Source organism: Globicephala melas, chromosome 6 (assembly GCF_963455315.2).
Source record: "Globicephala melas chromosome 6, mGloMel1.2, whole genome shotgun sequence".
NCBI classification, from domain to species: Eukaryota; Metazoa; Chordata; class Mammalia; order Artiodactyla; family Delphinidae; genus Globicephala; species Globicephala melas.
This window is the reverse complement of record NC_083319.1, coordinates 4323911-4345310: the sequence shown is the minus strand read 5'-3', so window position 1 is coordinate 4345310 and position 21400 is coordinate 4323911. Positions and strand designations below refer to the sequence as shown.

Below are 21400 nucleotides of genomic sequence, written 5' to 3'. Positions count from 1 at the left end.
AGCACAGCATGTGCCAGGCTCCGTGCTGAGCACTTCACCACCATCATCCCGTTTAGTCCCAAAGCAACCCCGTGAGGCAGGGACTGTTGTTACCCCGTTTTAGTTGTGAGAAACGAGGGGCTCCGAGGATCGGGTGACAACCCCGGGGTGCACAGCATATTGATGCTGGAGCCACGACGCATCCCAGGTCTGACCTGGTCCGCAGCGCTCTGCTTGACTGCTCGCCGGGACTTTGCCTGTCCTGTGCTCCCAGACCCCCAAACGAGGCAACCTTCCGGCCGCCTCACCGTCAGGACACACGAGACTGCACTCCGCACTCTTTATTGGCTGAGTTTCCAGAAGGTCGGGGGAGAAGGGTTCACTTTGTTCCCCTGGGGGATGCTCCTTTGCTCTTAAGCCATCAGGGAACTTTCTTGGGCAGGGGATTAATGATCCCACTCTCTATGTATTCAAAGACCGTGTACGGGTCCTGGTCCCCGTTGAGGGTGATGGCCTGCCCATAGAACTCCTGCAGCTCAGCGGAATTCCTGTAGAACTGCTCCATTCTGAGCCTGATCTGCTCTTCAGAATCCTTTGGGCTCTGCAGGAGGCGGGCCTGGATTTCCATGGTCGGAGGTGGCTTGTACATGAGGTGGTACCTGCGAGAGGAGGGGAAGCAGGTGACCCCTGGTCCAGCTCAGAGGACAGGGCAGAAAGGGGCCCTCTGTCCTCCTGCCGAGCAAGCTGGTCACCATCACCGCCGCCACCAAACATTTGCTCTGCACCAGCTGTGTGCACACCCTCAGCTGGGTCCGGGAGCCGCAGACAGACCCAAAGCCCAGGCCCTGCCCAGGAGAGAAAAATGCAGATCAGTAATAGGACAGAACATAGTAATATACCGAGGACCGAATGCCTTTCTTTCTTTCATTCCCTTCCTTCCTTCTTTCTTCTCTTCTTCATTCCAAACGATATTTATCAGCTGCCACGGACGCCTGGCACACGTTTGCTACTGACGACGCAGTGGCAGGCAAGGCAGTTGCCTCTGGCTTTATGGAGTCCAATGGGGGATGGGACATTATAACACCAAGTGTGAGCAGAGATGACGGGAAGTACCGCCGTCACTGCTGGAGCGACCCCAGGGGCATGGCCGCGTGAAGGTCATGGTACTTGACACGGGTCAGTGAAAAGATGTCCCCCAGCAGCAAGGCGACAGATCAGACCTATAGTTCAGGATAATCCTGGTATTTCCTTCGAGCCCCTCCTCACTCCCTACTGAGAAACGTGGTCTGGTGACCGAGAAACAGGGCCTTGATTGCTGGGAAGATGGAAGCGTCTACCTCTTTGCAATCGCAGAGACTATACATTGGATTTCAGCACCAACACAGTGATTGTACTTGGTCAGATGCGGAATAGAAGTCAGGATTTACCCCCGAGGCTGTGGGAGGGCTCGAAGGTGAACTGGTTCCCGAGGGGACGCGTCTGAACAGCAACCACATCTGGGATGTACTGTGGTCACAGCAGAGGCCTGGAGCGCCATTTCACCCGCTGAGCCCAGGACAGAGCCGGCGAAAATTTCAACAACTGCTGTGGAGCCCCGGACATTAATTTTCTTGCTGCTCTTCCAGGAAAAGAGGGGCCGACAGGAAGCGCAGAGGAGCTATAGCTGGGGGAACCCCCTTTCTAGAGTCTTCTGTCAGTCGTCACTGGCGTCATCCCTGGAAACATCGGTCAGCTACGTGGGGAGAGGGGGTCCCTGGCGGGGCGTGGAGCCTGGCACAAACCTTTCTCCTGTGACAGGGTCGGTTCTTCTCAGGGTCAGCCGCTCAATGATGGAATCGTATGGCACGTTCAGGAAAAACACCCTACGAGGAAGAACAAGCACCATGGTCAGCTGGAGGGAACCGCAGGCTGCACTCGTCCGAGACCAGGGTGGGCAGCAGCCCCCGAGAGTGGGTGGAGCCTCGGTAGCCATCACTCAGGCTCGGGGTATCAGACTCTGGACGGTCACCTGGGAAAGATGCAGGCGCGGCCTCCCTGCCGAGGAAGCTCTCCGCACCCTGATTCAGGGACGGTGCCCAGCGCCCATCACTCCCGGGGGTAGGGGGGACTCTGGGGGGGGCATCACTCAGGTGAGCTTCGGGGAGCAGATGCGCCATCCTTGTGGCAGGACAGCGTGTTCTCTGGAGTCACACAGACTTGGGTTAGAATCTCACCTCCACCATGGACCTGCTAGGCGACCTTGGGCCACTAACACAAACCCTGTCAGACTCAGTTTCCTCACCAGCAAAATGGGTGCAGTGATAGTTGCTGGTGTTGAAGATGTAAGGAAAAGAAGCATGTGACAAGCTTAGTGCAGGGCTTCCTCACTTTCTCTTTCACAGAAGAGTCCTGGACCCAAGGGAGCAGGACCCTCAAAATCAACAGTCCCAGCAGAAAAGACACAGCTCTCACTTCTTATAACTCAGGACTCCGACTGGGCCTGCCTGAGAATCCATCTCCTGAACCCCTAGTTCAAATGGTTTAATCCCTTCCCTCTTTGGCGGTGGAAGCCTTTCTTTCTTTTTACTTTTTTATTTTTATTTTTTGCAGTACGCGGGCCTCTCACTGTTGCGGCCTCTCCTGTTGCGGAGCACAGGCTCCGGACGCGCAGGCTCAGCGGCCATGGCTCACGGGCCCAGCCGCTCTGCGGCATGTGGGATCCTCCCAGACCGGGGCACGAACCCGCGTCCCCTGCATCGGCAGGCGGACTCTCAACCACTGCGCCGCCAGGGAAGCCCTCCTTTTAAAACTTTTATTGGAGTATAGTTGATTTACAGTGTTGTGTTACTTTCTGCTGTGCAGCAAAATCAATCAGTTATACATATATCTATTCTTTTTTAGATTCTTTTCCCATATAGGTCATTACAGAGTATTGAGAAGGGTTCCCTGTGCTATGCAGTAGGTCCTTATTAATTATTTATTTTATATAGAGTAGAGTGTACATGTCAGTCCCAATCTCCCAATTCATCCCACCTCTCCTTCCCCCCTTGGTAACCATCAGTTTGTTTCCTACATCTGTGACTCTATTTCTGTTTTGTAAATAAGTTCATTTGTACCATTTGTTTTAGATTCCACATACCAGAGATACGATACGATATCTGTCCTTGGGAAGCCTTTCTTTATATAAAACCTGAGGAGAGAGGCTCTCGATCAGGGCCGATGTTGCCCTGAGAAGCTATTTGGCAACATGTTTGTGGCTGTCACAACGGGGGGCGGGGGGAGTGCTACTGGCATCTAGTGGGTGGAGGCCAGGGGTACTGCTCAGCATCTCACTCTGTGTAGGACAGGCCCTACCGCAAAGCATTACCGCCCCGTGTCAGTCGGGAGGCAAATGGAACCGGTGGGAGGTGCCAGCGCTCTGGCTGGGGTCCGGCTGGGGGAAGCGGGTCGGGGTGAAGGACCAAGTGTTCTAGCTCTTCCCCACAGATCTAATCCAGGGCCTGTCTTCTGGCATCAAACCATCTCAGTTTGTTTGTTTTGTTTTGTTTTTTTGGTACGCGGGCCTCTCACTGTTGTGGCCTCTCCCGTTGCGGAGCACAGGCTCCGGAGGCGCAGGCTCAGCGTCCATGGCTCACGGGCCCAGCCGCTCCACAGCATGTGGGATCTTCCCGGACCGGAGCACGAACCCACGTCCCCTGCATCGGCAGGCGGACCCTCAACCACTGCGCCACCAGGGAAGCCCTCAGTTTGTTTTTAAAAAAATAAGTTCTGGAATATTCTATGGCTCACTTACGGTTTATTCATTACTCTAATTAATTCATGCCTATGTTTATTGAGTGCCTGTTGTGTGCCAGGCTCTGCAGTGAGGCCCTGTGTTTACCAGCCCATCGTATGGGACTGAGACAGGACATTTAACAAGGTTGTCATCTCGGACATCAGCGTCCCATGACTGATGCAACTTCCACTGGGGACGACATCCGTGACAGCGGTAGCGGTGACAGCCTCACTGTGCACCCAACAGCTTGTTCATGTCACTTCCGAGGAAGTAAATTCAGGCGAAAAGCACCTCTAAGTGTAAGAGAAACGTACTCGGCGATTTCCCGCCTTCACAGGTGGGTGGGAGTCTTTTCAGGGCGGGTCCTCTGTCTCCTCCTAAGTTAGTGAACAAGAAGCCTTCACCGGCATCCCAGGAATTCACCAGGTGTGTTGATCAGGCCGCCAAGAGGCCAAGCTTTAGTGGGTCCAGTGGCACATTGGTCCCCATGGGCCCTGGACCAGCCTCTTGGGCCCAGGTGCCACCCCTAGGGCCAGAGCCATGACCAGCCCCCAGCCAGTGTCCTGACACCCGGGAAGCACTCAGGAAAGGAAGGAATAAGTGAACAGGTGGCACACCATTCTAGTGCTCTATTTAAATACTCTCTCTGCCTCCTGACCGACTTTCCTCCATCCCAGCCAAAGAACTCAACCAGCTGGTAGAGTTGAGAATGATGCTAAATTCCGGGGCTGGAAGGGGTCAGCGTTTCCCTAATTCCCGGGGACCAGGTGCATCAGAATCCCCTTGGGAGACGGTGACTCTGCTGCATGCCAACACCCTGGCCCAGAAATGCTGATTCAGCAGACATTGGAGGGCGCCCAGTATCCCCCCCTCCCCACCACCCAGTGCCTGGAATCCGCTGCCTTGGAGAACACCTGGGCCAGGCACTCTGGAAGGTCCTGTGACCCCTGGAAATTACACACAAACTATGGAGTACGTGTGATTTTTGGGAAGGGATAGATCCATGTTTCACAACAGATTCTCAAAAGGGTCCTGGTTCTTAAAAAGGGTTAGGTGTCACCGGTCTGAGTTTCACAGGGCAATGAAGGATGTGGCCACAGCCGACGTGAGGAGGTGGCAGAGCTGGGCCGCCCCAGATGCCACACTCTGTCTTCACACTGCTTCCTGGCGATTTTCCTGAGCCCCTCTGGGGAGCCACCCCGATGCCCACTTATCCCTATGACTTGTTTGGAGTTATCTCATCCCCGGGCTGTGGGGCTGGGCATGAGGGAGGCCCAGGTGTGGCCAATTTGAGTGCCAGCTCCTCCTGGCCACAGAAGTTGGGTCAGGGTGCAGACTGATCGAAGCCAGGCCAATGAGACGCTGCCCCAAGGCTTGCCAGAGAGAAAGGAGCTTCACTTTTTCTGGGGCTGCTAAGCTGTTGGCACGGGAGCCTGGGGTTGCCTGGGGCCTGCACCCAGAGACAGCCTACCTGAGAATAAAGCCCACCCCGAGAGAGCAGAGAGATGGTGAGAGACACTGTTTGGGGCCCTGGATCAAGCTGTACCTGAAGCCAAACGCCCCTCAATGTTTCCCCGACATGAATACATAAATCTCTTTTGCATAAACCAGTTTGAGCTGGGTTTCCTGCAATTGTTATCCAAAGGCCATCTACTACATCTAGTCTCTCCACACCTGCTTCTGGAAAATGTGTAAATTAAAAAAAAAAAAAAAGAGTCAAACGTGAGCCAAATGCTCTCCTTCAAGACCAGCATCTCCCGGGCTTCCCTGGTGGCACAGTGGTTAAGAATCCGCCTGCCAATGCAGGGGACATGGGTTCAAGCCCTGGGCCGGGAAGATCCCACATGCCGTGGAGCAACTAAGCCTGTGTGCCACAACTACTGAGCCTGCGCTCTGGAGCCTGCGAGCCACAACTACTGAAGCCCGCGCGCCTACAGCCCGTGCTCTGCAACAAGAGAGGCCACTGCAATGAGAAGCCCCCGCTGGCCGCAACTAGAGAAAGCCGTTGTGCAGCAACGAAGACCCAACGCAGCCAAAAATTTTAAAAAAGACTAGCGTCTCCCACTGACTTTCTTCTCGTTCTCTCTTTTTGCCCACACCGTTTGCTGAGGTTCACTTCTGCCCAGTTGCCAAGAAGCCCCTCGCTGGTAGCTGATGAAAGCTGCAGCCTCCCTTCCACGAAGTGAGCACAGCCTGGGGCGTGGGCGGGAGCCATGAAAACCCACCTCTTCCCCCGCGCACATTCTCGACAACGATCTCCATTCCCCACGTGCCTCGAAATAACAGCCCCCAAATAAAACATGCGAGATCAGGAGCGTCTGAACACCGGAGCACAGATGTTTCAATGTGCTTTCATCTCTTACACTCCAAACATGCCTGCCCCCCCCCCCGCACCCCCAGAACTTGAGAGGCCCAACAGCAACACCAAAACGTGGCTGTCACCGCAGCTGGCGGCTGACGGTGCCGCTCCGGATGCCGACGCCAGTAGAAAGGGAGCCAGTTTGGAAATCCGTGATAATGGATGCTGCTTCATAAACAAAGGAGCCCCCGTTGAAAGATTTTTAACCCAGCATATCAAGATCGCTTGTCGTCATTCAAGGGAATGGCTTGTGAAAGGCTGGCGAGATCAGAAGCGCAAAGGACACCAAATTGGTACTTGAAACACGTCGCTGGGAAAAGCCTCGCTGGGGAGGAGCTGTGCTTCCACGCTGGAAGCTTCTGATTAGCCAGGCTCACGGCGACCTGGTGCCACAGCCAGGTGGCGGGGAGAGCGGGGAGCCCACTCGGCTCTGCTGCCCTGTGCGTGCCCCACCTGCCGGTTTTGGGTATCATTTACAATAACAGCTAGGAAAGACAGAATGTGAAAGCAAAGAATATTCAAAGCAGGGCGTACCGGGCAGAGACACCCCTGGCATATGTGCTTGGGTTCACCGGGGCAGGGAGCTACGCCTGCCTTGGGGTTTGCAGAATTTCAGGCTGGTGGCTGCCTCAGGAGGGAGCTGGAAGGTACCTCTAATCCCTCACTCCTCGCTCCTGGACCAGCAGCAAAAGTACCAGCCCCACCACCCACCCACTGAATCAGAGTCTAGAGGGATGTGTGTGCACACCGAGGCTGCAGAAGTGCCGCTCTGATCGCGTGTCTCCCAGATCTGCCTGGTGTTGGGGACCATCTGCAGGGCTTGTCTAAAACACAGATTCCGACCTGAGACTAACACACGGCTGTAAATCGTCTATTCTTCAAAAAATAATTATTAAAAAACAAAACAAAACAAAACATTCCAGGCAGCCCTCCCAGAGCTACCAAGACGAAACCTCCACGGGAGGGGCTGCGGGACCTGTATTTGTAAGTCAGCAGCTCAGGTGATCCTCCTGCTCAGGCAGGTATGGGAAGCATGGCTGTTATCCCAGGTCTCACCTTGGCCAAACCTTGGAACCGGAAGGGGAGCTTTGAGAATACTGAGGCCTGGGCCCCACCCGTAGGGATTCTGCTATAATTGGCCCAAGGGGAGGCCTGGGAGTGGAGATTTTTAAAAGCTCCCCAAGTGATTGTTGTATGCAGCCAACTTTGAGAACCACTGCTCTGATTCAATCGCTCCGTGTACAAGATGGGGAAACTGAGTCCCAGAGAGGAGAGGGCTCACACACTGTCACCCAGGGCACTGATGACAGACAGTGAATGACAGCGGGGAGCTCCTGACCCACCCCCATTATGACCCCTCTGATCATACTGCCTGGGGCTCTGTCTGGGGAGCAAAGGAAGCCTCTTCCTCAAAGGCCTTGAAGCTTACCCCCTGCTCCAGAGCTAAACTCACTGGGGACAGAGGGATAGAATTTTCTCTGGACCCATGGATAGATTTGATAAATTGAGAGATATGACATCTAAGAACTGGCTTTAAATAAATATGATGTCCCGTTCTGTCCAGAGGCAGGGGTCTGCCCTTATTAGCCTCTTGATCTCAACCAATAAGTCTCTACTCTGTGCAAAACTCCATACAAAGCACCATGATGTAACTACAATGAGATACCACTTCACACACAGCAGGGTGGTTATTATCAAAAAAACAGCAAAGGGACTTCCCTGGGTGGTCCAGTGGTTAAGACACCGTGCTCCCGAGGCAGGGGGCCTGGGTTCGATCCCTGGTCAGGGAACTAGATCCCGCACGCGCCAACGAAGGTCCCGCGTGCCGCAAACTAAGACCCGGCGCAGCCAAATAAATAAATATTTTAAAAAACAGCAAATAACAAGTGTTGGCTGGTGAGATTGTGGAGAAAGTGGAACACTTGTGCATTGCTGGTGGGAATGTAAAATGGTGCAACAAGTGATCCAGCTATTCCACCTCTGATATATACCCAAAATAAGGGAAAGCAGAAATTGGAACAGATATTTGCACACCCAAGTTCACGGCAGCATTAGTCACAACAGCCAAAAGGCAGAAATAACCCAAACGTCCATCAGTGGACGACTGGATAAACAAAACGTGACATACACTCACAATGGAATATCATTCAGCCTTAGAAAGGAATGAAATCCTGACACCTGCTACAACATGGATGAACCTTGAAGACATTACACTAAGTGAAATAATCAGACACAAAAGGGTAAGTATTATATAATGGCATTTATATGAGGTACCTAGATTAGTCAAATTCATAAAGACAGAAAGCAGAATGGTGGGGGAATTTCCTGATGGTCCAGTGGTTAGGACTCAGCGCTTTCACTGCAGGGGACCCGGGTACGATCCCTGGTGAGGAAACTAAGATCCCGCAAAGCCAAGCAGCTCGGCCAAAAAACAAAAAGAATGGTGGGAGCCAGGGGCTGGGGGGAGGGGAAATTTGGAGTTGTTGTTTAGTGGAGATGGAGTTTCAGTTTGGGAAGATGGAAAAGTGCTGGAGATGGATGGTGGTGACAGTTGCACAAGGAGAATGTACTTAGTACCACTGAACTGTACACTTAAAGGTACTTAAAATAGGGGACTCCCCTGATGGTTCAGTGGTTAAGACTCCAGGCTTCCACTGCAGGGGTGCGTGGGTTCGATCCCTGATCGGGGAACTAAGAGTTTACATGCTGTATGCATGGCCAAAAAAAAAGGTTAAAATATTAAATTTTATGTTATGCATATTTTCTCACAATAAAAAATAAGCACAACGGTGTGGTTAATAGACATTATGATGAAGGTAGGAGGAGGGGTGGATTTCTAGCCCTGAATAAGTTTACAATTTAATGAGGTTCTTAGTATACATATGTATACAAATAAATGGATGGACCAGAAAATATGAACCTATAATGGTACTAATTCTATACTAATTATAAGGCCAATGCTATACATACTCAGAAAATAGAAAAGGAAAGAATAGAACTTAATTAATTAGGCTGCCTTTCCCTGATACCAAAAACCAGACAAGGACACTACAAGAAAACTATAGACCAATATCCCTCATGAATACAGATGCAAAAATACTCAATAACATATTAGCAAATTGAACCCAGCAATACATAAAAAGAATAATACATTACAATAAATGGGGTTTAGCCTAGTAATGAAAATCTGGCTCGATATTTGAAAATCAATCAATATAACCATATTATCAGACTAAAGAAGAAAACTGTATAATCATCTCAATAGATGTAGGAAAGCATTTAACACAATTTTATATCAATTCCTGATAAATATTCTAAGCAAACTAGAAATAGAAGGTAACTTCCTCCTCAGTCTAATAAAAGGTATTTACCAAAAAACTACAGCTAACATCAAGACTGAATGCTGGGTTTCTCTGGTGGCGCAGTGGTTGAGAATCCACGGGTTTGACAGGGGTTCGAGCCCTGGTCTGGGAAGATCCCACATGCCGCGGAGCAACTAGGCCCGTGAGCCACAACTACTGAGCCTGCGCATCTGGAGCTCGTGCTCCACAACAAGAGAGGTCGCGACAGTGAGAGGCCCGCGCACCGCGATGAAGAGTGGCCCCCACTTGCTGCAACTAGAGAAAACCCATGCATAGAAACAAAGACCCAACACAGCCAAAATAAACAAATAAATAAATAAATAAATAATTTGAAAAACAATAAATAAATAAATAAAAGACTGAATGCTTTCCCCTTAACATTGGGAACACAGCAAGGACGTCCGTTTTCACAACTCCTATTCAACATCTTACTGGAAGTCCTGGATAGTGCAATATATCGAGAAAAGGAAATAGCAAGCATACAAATGGAAAGGGAAGAAATAAAACTGTGTTATTTGCAGATGACACGATCATCTAATTCAAAGCCCCAAAGAATCATCAAAAAGGTCACTATAACTAATAAGTACGTTTAGTGAATTCACAGACTACAAAACCAATAAACAAAATATAAACCAACTTTTCAAGACACTAGCAATAAACAACTGGAAACGGAAATTTTAAAGTACCATTTACTATAATATAAAAATGAAATACTTAGGTATAAAGCTAACAAAATATGTATAAGATCTGTCTGATGAAAATTACAAAACACTGGTGAAAGAAACCAAAGACTTAAATACATATGGGGAGCTATACCATGTTCATGGACTCAGAGACTCAATAGTGTTAAAATGTCAATCCTACTAGATCTGCAGATTCAATGCAATTCTAATCAAAATTACAAGAAAGTGTTTTGAAAATTCCACACAAGTTAATTCTCAAATTTATATGGAGCGTTTTTCTGGAAAAGAATTAGAATCACTAAAACACGTTGAAAAAGCAGAGCAAATTGATTTCAAGGCTTACTACAAAGCCACAGTAGTCAAGACAGTATGAGTGTTAGTGAAAGGCTAGACACAATGGATTAAAGAGTCTGGAAGTTGACTCATACAAATATGACCAATCGCTTTTCAACAAAGCTACCAACACAATCCAATGGAGAAAGATGGTTTTTTCACCCAGTGTTGCTGGAATAATTAGACGTCCATATGCAAATAATGATAATAATAATAATAATCTTGACCCATATCTCACACCATACACAAAATTTAAATCAAACTGGATCACGAACCTAAATAGAAACCTGAAACAATTAAACTTCTGGAAGAAAATCTCTGTGACTTTGGGTTAAAGAGTTCCTACATATGACACCAAAATCATGACACATAGATTTTTAAATTGATAAATTAGATTTCATTAGAAATCTAAAAATTAAAGACTTCTGCTCTTCAGAAGACCTTAAGAAAATGAAAGAGATGCCATAGACTGGGAGAAAATAACTATGAAGTCTATACCTGATAAAGGATTTGCAACCAGAGTACATACAAATGTGAATTACACGCACAACTAATGACATAAAGGAGGACGCACAAATAGATCCCTTAGTACCTTGTGTTTCCAAATTTGATGTTCAAATTGGGAAAGTCTGGTCCAGGAAAACAGTTTCCTGAAAAAGGCTCAAACGACTCCTCCTTCCCCAGTTCCTTCAAAGCCCGGAAGGAAGGCAGCGGAATTACCCACGCTTTAAACCAAGACTCAGCCTCTGCCACGCGGAGCCCTTTTTCGGGGCTGGAGCGTAGGCAGCAGTGGCTCTCAAGCTTTGATATAATCGAGGGGTCTTCTCTCAAAGGGGAACTTTGCCATGACTGCCACTGAAGCAAGGAAACAGAGAGAAAGGAGAGCCACCAAGAAAAAAGGCAAAGTGACACTGTACAGTAGAATGGTCTGCTCACCTTCAAAACGTCTGCCCCGACACATCAGAGAGGTGAGGCAACATCAAAGCTATTGCAAAATAGTCCTCACATGACTGCAACAAGTGGGGCCGTTGGATAGCACAAAGCAGGAGTAACCATTGTTATGGACGCGTCAGGACAAGGTCTCCGCCTAGTCCAAGGGCAGGGAGAGGCCGCATGGTGTCTAGAGGTGACTGCATTTGGGGACGGCAGTGAGGGATGGGCACGCTGTTAGAGGACTCTAATGGGAATGATGAACGGAGAAAGATGGTAGGACTTGGGAGAGAGTGGTTCGAGGGAACAAGTGAATTATGCACAGACTATCAAAAAAACAAAAAATAAGAACTGGGTCAGCTGCAGAAGGCTCCACACCTCTGAGTACACCGTGGGAGGAGCTGTCTGAGGACAGGGGCTGGGCTGCCTTGTCTGTGCTGCAACCTTCGTGCGGGGATGTGGGGAGGGCTGAATAAACGTGCAGCGAATGAGTGGATTAGCACGTGAGGGAACCAGCTGTGATGCCAGGCAAGGCCCTATTCCATCTCACAGGGACGGCCCCGTCAGCTCTCTGGGATCGGCCCCCGGGTCCACCCAGCCACAGGTGCAGGCTGATTCCTGGCACAGAATGCGATGCTGGACAGGGTTTGGATGCAAGGCCTCCCTGGAGACCGGAAAAGTCCCCGGCCACAGTTTTAAATTTTTTACTATGTATCTTTTTTACTCTGACAAGAGTACAATTTGAAAAGAAAAGGCCAAACGTCTCAACCTCATTTTAAACCCCTGTGCAGCATGCCTCCTGCCCTCAGGTAGCCGCTGCAGGGTCCCCTCCCCGCCGGCTCCCCGCTCCTTCAGAAAACAAGGCTCCCACTGGCCATTTCTTGTTTAAAACTGTGCATAATTGATAGTGGCAAATCTACACGGCCCACCTCTAAAATCTCTCCAGGGGCAGGAAGAACAGTCTCCACGACTGTCATTAACTGGGAAATTAACGAGCACGCCTGGCGGTTCAGCACGCGCTGTGCAAAGTGCCCCAGTCCGGTGTAAGGAGAATGACCCCAGGTTCAAATTCCTGCATAATCCGTCTCCATCTGAGAGTCCTTGAAACATTTCTGCCTCCATCACCACTGGGAAGAAAGAGAATAATTCCTCTGCACACGGCCACCCAGACACTTCCTAGATGATCACGAAATGCACATCATTGGAAGTCAGAAAGTTCTGCAAACTTTTCCCAAAGAGAAAGGCAGATGAGCTTAAGGCAAAAAAAATGACAGTGGAGAAGTGGAAAGCAAGCTAGAGCTACACTCCAGGACTAGCCAGTCTCTGCCAACTCGGGGCGCCAGCTATACCAGTGGCTCTCAGACTGGACACAGGAGGACTCTAAAAATTCTGGCTTTCCCCGGGTCCAGGCAGGCCCGGTGTCCAAACTCTGGCAACACTGCCCTCTCCCCGCATCTCTCGTGCCCACAGAAGGTCAGCAAGTCAGCCATCAGTGCAGAGCAATCACCTGGGCGGGGCCAAAATGGCTCTCAGGGGCCACTGGGCACCTACACTCATCACTGCCTTTCCCTCGGTCGTCCTTCAGCTCCGTGTCTGTGTTTGAGGGGGCCTGGCTCACCACCCAGCTGGTGTTCTTCTGTGTGAGAAGTTCCTGTGTGTTCCTGGAAACCCGTCTTCCCTGTGCAGTAGCCAGAAGCCACACTGCGCCTTCTATCTTGCGCTCAGAGCACCTGCAGCCGCACCAGCACCTGGCTGCCTTGGGGTCCCTCCTGACAGTGGGAACACAGATCAACGCTGGTCAACCGTGACGCATGCCGGCGTGGACACCGGTTCAGTCCCGAAAGGACGACTGGGCTGGTGAACATTCTGTCAGTGCCCCGTGGTCTGGCCGACGCGTGGACGCTCCGTCGGATCCGCCGCTTCAAGAAAGAATTTGTGTCTCAGCTGTAAGGGGCAGGGTCAGCTGACAGCCTCCAGCTGTAAATATCTTCCAGGGACTTGAACCCTATGTTCTTTTTTTTTGTTTTTAAACATAGCTACTGAGATATAATTCACCCCCCTAAAAGCATACAATGCAGTTCTTTTTAGTGTATTTACAGCGTGTGCAACCGTCAACGCGATATAAGTTTGGGAGATTCTCATCACCCCCAAAGGAAACCCTGCACCCGTGAGAAGGCTGTCCCCACCCCCCCGCTCCCAGCCCCTGGCAACTGCCAGTCTGCTTTCTGTCTCTGCGGATCTGCCTCATCTGGACACGTTATACACATGGAATCATACAATGCGTGGCCCTCCAAGTCTCCGTTTAGGAAAATTAAGGAAAAAAAAAAAAAAGAGGACCTCACAAGGTCGTTTTAAAAGTTAAACATAATAGTGCATATAAAGTGCTTAATGCGTAATAACAACATAGAATATCCCCGTGGCCCTACATGCCGGGCATCCTGCATTTAGCCTAATGTCTTGAAGGTTCATCCCCACTGTGGCATGTATCAGAACTTCCTTCCCTTTTATGGCCAAATGGTGTCCCAGGGTATGGACAGACCAGATTTTGTTTATTCATGCACCGACTGATGGACCTTTTAACCCAAGCTTTTGAGCAAGGTCACATTCTTCTGGGGTGGCCCTTGGCCAGTGAATGAGCACGGACGGGTACCAGGGCCTGGCCACACAGCCCTCCCTCAGGAGGTCCCTGCTGGGCTGGTGGAGTCTGGGTCAGCCTGCCTCCTGATCCCATGGCTCCCCCTGCCCCATCCTGCTTCATCCCTTTTCCTGGCTCAGCTCTTACCTGCTCACAAAGCCTTTTCCACCCCATGACTGTCTCAGCCTCTGCTTCCAGGAGAACCCAACCTGCGACATGTGCCCTGAAAGGCACCAGGAGCCTTAAAGTATTCGGTCCCATTTATGTGAACACAACTTCCTGTTTGCATGCCCATCCTCCACCAGGCTATCAGCTGTGAGGCAGGGACCAGTGCATTCGTGTGGCAGTGGAGAAGAGGGGACTGGCTTGGACATGGGTTCTGAGGTCAGAAAGACCTGGGTTCAAATTCCAGCGCCACCTTCTGGCCCACTGTGGGACCAGCCATTTTTACCCTCCAAGTCTCCATACGTGAGGATTAAAAAAAAAAAAAAAAGTACCTTGCAAAGTTATTTTAAGGATTAAATATGAAAATCCATACAAATTGCTTAGTGTGTGATGATAAGACAGAATATCTATGGGGCCTACATGGCAGACAGTCTTCTAAGACTTGACCTACCTTAGGTCATAACTCCTCATTGTGACCTTACAAGGGGATTATTATTATGTCCATTATAGCATGTGAGAAAACTGAGGGACAGAGAGATTCAACCTGCCATAGTGCCCCGGCTAGAAAGTGGCCATGATGGTTAATTTTGTATGTCAACTTGAATAGGCCATAGGGTACCCAGATATTTGGACAAATATTATTCTGGGTGTATCTGTGAGAGTATTTTTGGACGAGATTAACATTTAAATTAGTGGGATACAGAAGAAATTAATACAATATTTTAAATCAACTATACTTCAATAAAATAAATTAACAAAATTAATTAGTGGAATGAATGAAGCAGATTGCCCTCCCTAATGTGGGTGGGCCTCATCCAATCAGTTGAAGGTCTAAATAGAACAAAAAGGCTGACCCTCTCCCGAGTAAGAGAGAATTCCTCCTGTCTGCTTGCTTTTGAATTGGGACATTGGCTTTCTCCTACCTTCAGATCTAGTGGGGTGGAGGTGGGATCGACAAGCTCATGTACCCCATCCTCAAGGCTCACTGGACCCCACTTCAGCCTTCCTGCCTTTTGGCCCTTCCTGGGGCTCCTGCTTTCGGACTCACCCCACAGATCTTGCAGCTTGTCAGTCTCCATAACCACATGAGCCAATTCCTTACGATGAATCTTTCTCTCTATATTGGTTCTATTTCTCTGGAGAACTTTGCCTAACACAGTGGTGGAGCCAGGATGCAAACGTAGGCAGCGGCTCCAGTGTCCGTGCAGCTGAGCACAGCACACCATCATGAATCTGCTGAAAGATGGAGGAAGGAAAGAAGGAGGGAGGGAGGCGGGGAGGGAGGGAGGAAGGGGAGAGGGAGGGAGGAAGGGGAGAGGGAGGGAGGGGGGAGGGAGGGAGGAAGGGGAGAGGGAGGGAGGAAGGGGAGAGGGAGGGAGGAAGGGGAGAGGGAGGGAGGAAGGGGAGAGGGAGGGAGGAAGGGGAGAGGGAGGGAGGGGGAGGGAGGGAGGAAGGGGAGAGGGAGGGAGGAAGGGGAGAGGGAGGGAGGAAGGAGAGAGGGAGGGAGGGGAGAGGGAGGGAGGAAGGGGGGGAGGAAGGGAGGAAGGGGAGAGGGAGGGAGGAAGGGGAGAGGGAGGGAGGAAGGGGAGAGGGAGGGAGGGGGGAGGGAGGAAGGGGAGAGGGAGGGAGGGGGGAGGGAGGGAGGAAGAGGAGAGGGAGGGAGGTCTTGGCGTCCACTGCTCAGCGCAAACCCCAAACCTCAAATCCCAAATGTGTGGCCCAGCTTGAGCTCTCTGGGCTGAGCTGCAGAGTCAGCTGGAGTCAGAGCCACCTTCCTCTGCTTTAAGCAGATCAACTGGAAGGGCTGTGGGGCAGGAGATGGGCAGATGCTCTGGCAAGGGGGCCTCCACCATGTGCTTTCCTCTCAGCCGCCCTGCTACCGGGCGCGCATCCCAGGCGCTGCTCCAGGAGCAGGAATTCGCTTCAGGGACCAGAGAGCAGGGTGCGCAAAACCTGGACCCTTGGACCGCCCGGGAAACAAGTGCACTCACCTCGTTGCCGCTCCCCGGAAAAGGGAAGCCGAGGGAGGGGGAGGGGAATTAATTTCGAGGTTTCCTTTCCCAGAGCCAGTCTCCCTCAGTGACAAATGGCACATGAAGACCTGTCCTGGTGAAGAGTTACATAAGCATGTCCCGGCCACCATCCGAATCTCCACTCTTGACTTCTCCACTCTATTTTTTTTAATAAGGTGCTGCAGAGAAGCTTTTGCTTTAACCCTTTCCACAGCTGGAGATTTCCTCCATGAAACTCTCTAGCGAAAAGCATTTTACTTCTTGGCTTCAATTTTTAACCCTTTGCCGCTCATTAATCTCCTCCATCACCATCATCACCTTCATTGCAAACCTTTCTATACTTACTACGTGCCAGGCACCTGCACTAATAAGCATGTTACACATGTGTGTTTGCCATTTAATCCAAGTAAGGTCCTGTGATCCTGCCCATCTCAAGGGTGAAAAAACTCAGGCTCCCAAGAGGTTAAGTGCTGCCTCCAGGCTGGGCTCCAGGTCCAGCTGCCTTTAGGTCGCTCTTTCACTACCTTCCTACGTGTAAAATAACATCACTTGTTCCCTGCAGCTGTTGGAACATCCCTGAAGTCTCTGGTGAGAATCAGAAAGTGGGAAAGGGACCGACCCTGAAGCAGTTTAGGAGGGGAGCGAGTGGGGTGAGGTCCACACTGTCCATGCATCCCAACCTCAAGTTTCACTGAACCCCACCTCAGACTCCTTCGGGCCAAAGTCACCACCTCATCTGTGTCCTCCATCACCTGACCGACGGCTCCCCAGCCGCTGGGACGCCCGCCTCAGTTTGTCTCCCTGGGGACGCCGTGCACAGCTGCCTCTCAGGGTTAAAGATAAATAATGTGGATTCCAAAAGATCCTTCATCCCCAGTCGCAGCTGTCTTGCCTAAGGATTCCACCACTGTGTTTGTTAAACCCACACTTTAATTACTCCAAAATTATGTTAAAACCTTGCATAAATATTGCAGTGACATCTTCCAAAGAATTTCATTACAGCAAGTTGGGCTGCTGCCAGAGCTTCGGTTAAAAAGTAAGAGGAGAACAGACACATGCAGAAAAGATACTGTTTTCAAGATAAAAAGGCAGGGAGGTCATCCTTTGTCAGATCACCCAGGTGTCAAAGAGAAACAGACTCTCCCATTTCACAGACTGAAGGGGGAAAATGCCCTTCGGCCCTCCCACCTAATAGGTTTTACTTCTCGAAAAACCTAAATCTGATTAAATATTAATAACCAGTGGTATTAATTAAGGGGGAAAAGTCCATCAAGAGAACCCCAATATGTTTACAGTGTCCCCAGGAAACTGGGGAAATTCACAATCAAGTGTGTAAATGTTCTAAAAAAGGGTCCTGAATATTTTATGAATATTTGTCATAAAACAGAAATAATAACCACTGTGCAGAGCTATTAGAATTAATATTTATGCTGCCCGCCATGAAATATTCATGGGGACAGAGAAAGGGGGGGCTGTAAGACAAGAATTAATTTACATTGGGCTCGGTTTACCCGCTGGCTTGATGTTTAAAGACGGTTGACAAGCCTTCGGATGAATCCGCCAGTCACTTCCCGAAGCAGCCAGTGGAGTGGAGGGGGTGGGGACGGGTCCGGGCTGCTGACAGCTCACAGATTGAGTTTCTGACAGCCCTTAAAAAACCTAAACGGCCCCCCACCTTTTTTTCCTTCTTCCATTGCCCAAGGCGCTCTGTTCTGCCACCGCGCATCCGAGCTCCCCTTCCATCTGCTGAAATTAACGAATTAATGAGCGCGACCCGCTTTACAGCGGGGCCCTATGAATGTTTACAGGCGATTAAATTATAATGCGGGGCGGCTGTATAATTCATGAACCAATTAAAGGAAGTGTTAGTTGATTTGATGGGATGAGGACGTACAAAATGCATTTAACTAATGGGGAGCCACGGGCTGCGCGGGCCGGCTCCCTCTCTCTCGGATTACGCGGCTAATTGCCGCGCTTTATGGGGCTGTCACTGATAGCCATGCATATTTCATCGTTCTCAAATACTTCAATTGTGTGCGTCCGTGTCGCGGCTGTAATATGGAGAAGCCCGGCCAAACTTGGCTGTAGTTACAGCGGCCGGGCTGCGACGGAGGCTGGAAACCCGAGCCGGGGCATCGGGTGTCTCCTGCCATTAGGTGATTAAAAGGGCTCAGCGTAGGATCGCCTTTGCTTTTACTGACAATTCCGATGCTGGCTTCAGGACGGTGGCCACACCAGGGCCCTGACCCCCTTTTCTGCGGGGGAGGGGGGAGGGGAAGTCCACAGCCGCTGTATTGTTCCCAGCACGCCCACGTCTAGAGTTCAGGGGTCCCTTGGGTCACCCAGAGGGCCCAGTGTCCCCCAGGGCAGTTCACCAGGGACGCATCCTGCGCTAAGGGTTTCCTCCAGGCCCGACTTTGTCCGTCGGCACAAGGTAGCTGCTCAGGGTTTCATTATTCGCAGTTGGGGGCAAACTTGGACCCATCGTGAAGCTCTGCCATCAGCACGCTGCCGTGTGCTTGGAAGGAAATCGCAGACAAGAGGAAGCCTATTCTGCTGCTCCGGAAGAGAGAACTCGAGTCCACGGCTCTGGGCCTGAAGGGCAGGGAGAACGCGGCCCAGCGGGTGCCTGGTTCTGAGAGACGCCACCTTCATGCCCACCATCCCGGTTCACTCTTCGAGGCCTGGGCGAGCGCCCCCCAATGCACCCCAGACCATCAGAGCTCTGCCTCAAGGGTCTGCTGCTCTCAGTAGCCTGGCCAACTGGCCGGCCTCTGAAATGGCTCCGCTCTCTCCCCTGGCTTCTAAGTCTGGATTTCACGGGCGCTAAACACACGTGCGCACGTGACACACACACCCCTAAAATAAATGATTTAAAAACCCTGGGGTTCATATCTTCAATCCCCCGGTGGATGCCTGAGAAAGAATTTCTTCTGCTTCCACTTTTGGCACCCAGAGCTGGGAGGAGAGACTGGCCAGCGGCCAGAGCTGCACTCTCAGATCAACGCTCACATGCTTTCTCCACATCCGCGCTCGAGAGCTTTGTGACCCTGGGCAAGCCTCAGGCTCTCTGGCTCCATGATGGGGATGGGGTAGAAGAGACTCGGCCCCTCACTTAGGGTTGGGTCCGGCAAGTAATAACAGCCCACGTTATTTCAGCCGATATTATTATCGTGTGATATTAGAGATTCTAACTTATGCAAGTAGGGAGGCCCATCTCACTACTTTTCTCCTCCGCAATGCACATCGTGGTCAGGGTCGGCCTCCACCCCCCAGTTGCACATGAATGCTCCGCTGTCCACTGAAGTGACTGCTGGTCTATCAGAAGGCCCAAGGAGTCAGCAGACCCTCCTCTTACAAGCACGGGGTGTCTCTTTGACTAGATCCAGGTGGAAAGGCTGCGGGAAGCGAGGGACCACAGGTAAGAAGAGCACCCAAACGGCTGCCACTTCAAGGATGGAGGAAGGGCCAATGGCAAGCTAACAGAAAGTAAGTTAACTCGGCCTAAATTATCTCCTTGCAACCTACACTTAAAGAGCAATGGGTAGTCCAGGTGGATTTAATGCGTTCTGGTTTAAAAGAAAACGAAAGTGTCATTCATCAAGTGCTTACCATGGGCAACCAACTGTCCTACTTATTTTGCAAACATGACCTTATATCATCTTGCGAGGTAAACAGTAGTATCCTCAGTGCACAAACGGGGAAGCTGAGGCACAGGGCAACCGACCATCTTGGAATTTCTTCCAAGCAAATACTTGTGTTGACATTGGTGAAGAGGCCAAGATACACTCTTAAATTTAAAACAAAAAGTTATATAATAACATATATTATATGAGCCTGTTTAACAAGAGAAGTAAATCTAGAAGGATGTACACCAAGCTAGCCATAATGTTTATTTTGCGGGGAGGGAGTGGGGCAAAAGGGGACTTTTTGCTTTATATATATCTGCTTTTTTTTTTACAATGAGAATGTATTATTTCTACAATTAGGAAAAACGCTAATTATACAATAACAAGAAAAAGCTAATTTTTAAAAAGGGAAATTATCGATTTTAAGCTAAGGACCAGCATGATGGTGCGAACGCATATGCGTGGACCAGGTTTTCTTGTGCCCACAATGTACAGAGTTATAGTTTAATGGGTCCAGGCACCAGCCTGACACCCTGACATCATCATGGAGTCAGCACGTCATTTCACAAGAGCGGGCAGACTGGAGACAGGACACCACAGATGGTGGCCACCGAGAGCCACAGTGAGATGAATCTGTGTGTAGACCACACTGCTCACCTAATCTCCCACGTGCCCAGGTGTCAGAGGGGCCAGGTGAGAAAATAGCTCAGTGCAAACCAATGCCTCTGCTTTAGGAGAATCAACTTATGTTCATTCGTTAAACAAATATTGACCCAGTCCCTCCTGTGTGCTAGTCACCCACTGTCCCAGGTACCACGGACCTAGCGGTGAACGAGCCAGACACGGTCCTGTCCTCACAAAGCTTCCAAGGTGTTCTCGTATACATACAAACAAAGATTTCCTGCTCTTGGCACTTGGGTTTGGTTCTGCTATTAAAAGATTAAAACATGTAGTATGAAAAGACCAGTTGGCAACCAACACAGAGATGAGATGCACAAGGTATTTGGCAAACGTGGCTCAGGCAAGGCGGGTGAAGCACACCCTAATGTCTTAAGTGAATAATTTTCCAATGAAATGGCTGTTGTTAATCAGCTAACATTGACAGTGTTTGTTACGGGCTAAGCATGCTACAGATATAGCAAGTCCCCTACACATGAACGAGTTCCGTTCCGAGAGTTTGTAAGTCCAACAAGGTTAGCCTGGGCACCCAACTAACATAATCGGCTAGATAGTACTGTACTGTAATAGGTTTATAATACTTGTCACACAAATAATAGATAAAAAGCAAACACAAGAAATAAAGACATTTTTAATCTTACAGTACAGTACCTTGAAAAGTACAGTAGTACAGTACAACAGCTGGGATACAGGAGTGGTGTCGAGTGAACAGGCAAAGAGAGTTACTAACCAGAGGAGGGAGAAGAGGTGGGAGATGGTAGAGCTGAAGGATCGTCAGCAATAGGAGACAGAGGGCGAGCTGCAATTTCACTCACGCCTGACGTTCTCATCTTTGAAAGTTCGCAACTTGAAGGTTCGTATGTAGGGGACTTACTGTATAA

The 21400-nt window shown here is 50.0% G+C and overlaps 1 protein-coding gene across 2 annotated transcripts in view; it reads right to left on the bottom strand.

The window, feature by feature from the left end:
* Nucleotides 1–341: 341 nt before the first annotated feature.
* AK8 (adenylate kinase 8) overlaps nt 342–21400 on the bottom strand; it is a 134636-nt gene continuing 113577 nt past the window's right edge. The window contains exons 12-13 of one of the 2 annotated variants that reach the window (XM_030838455.2): nt 1761–1841; nt 342–638 (exon numbers count right to left, since the gene is read on the bottom strand). In XM_030838455.2, the coding sequence (XP_030694315.2) occupies nt 401–638; nt 1761–1841 (319 nt within the window). In that variant the 3' untranslated portion in view covers nt 342–400. Of the gene's footprint in view, nt 639–677; nt 825–1760; nt 1842–21400 lie in introns of those variants that run through there. The other variant, XM_060299919.2, reaches the window with a different exon arrangement.